This window comes from Penaeus monodon, chromosome 23, assembly GCF_015228065.2.
Source record: "Penaeus monodon isolate SGIC_2016 chromosome 23, NSTDA_Pmon_1, whole genome shotgun sequence".
In the NCBI taxonomy this organism is placed as follows: Eukaryota; Metazoa; Arthropoda; class Malacostraca; order Decapoda; family Penaeidae; genus Penaeus; species Penaeus monodon.
This window is the reverse complement of record NC_051408.1, coordinates 16,151,711-16,152,183: the sequence shown is the minus strand read 5'-3', so window position 1 is coordinate 16,152,183 and position 473 is coordinate 16,151,711. Positions and strand designations below refer to the sequence as shown.

General features: G+C 45.9%; 1 protein-coding gene across 1 annotated transcript in view; it reads left to right on the top strand.

Moving 5' to 3' along the window:
• LOC119587824 overlaps positions 1 to 473 on the top strand; it is a gene marked incomplete at its 5' end in the record, with an annotated part of 7,253 nt that overhangs the window by 521 nt on the left and 6,259 nt on the right. The window contains 1 exon segment of the mRNA XM_037936527.1: positions 281 to 426. Within this exon segment, the coding sequence (XP_037792455.1) occupies positions 281 to 426 (146 nt within the window).

The window sequence follows — 473 nt, the reverse complement described above, 5'->3', positions numbered from 1 at the left end:
CCCTTTCAGTGTTTTTTCTCATTATATTGTCTTACTGTTCATTCATACCCACGTATAGACACACAACACAGTCCTATCTTCTAACTAAGATCATTACATTCCGTCCGTGTTCTTACAACACATACATACAAGCAGATGAAAATAAGAACACAAACAAACACATCAATCCACCTCAAACCATTCCGTGAAGCACAGCCTTACCCAACACACACATACGAATCTTCTACACCACAACAAGAAACACCACTTACGTAATATCTAAGACACAACCCGCCCACAGAATACTCCGAGGACATCTACCCGTACGCGACCTTCCAGCTGAGCGAAGGGCGTGGAGGGCAAGACGAAACCGTCACCAACAAATTCCAGACATTTGTATTCCAAGATTCTCGTTACGGCGTCACCGAAGGCCATCCTCCGACTTCGGTAGGTTTTCGTCCTCCTGTCTAGTGGGAGGTCGACCTGGGGTGAGT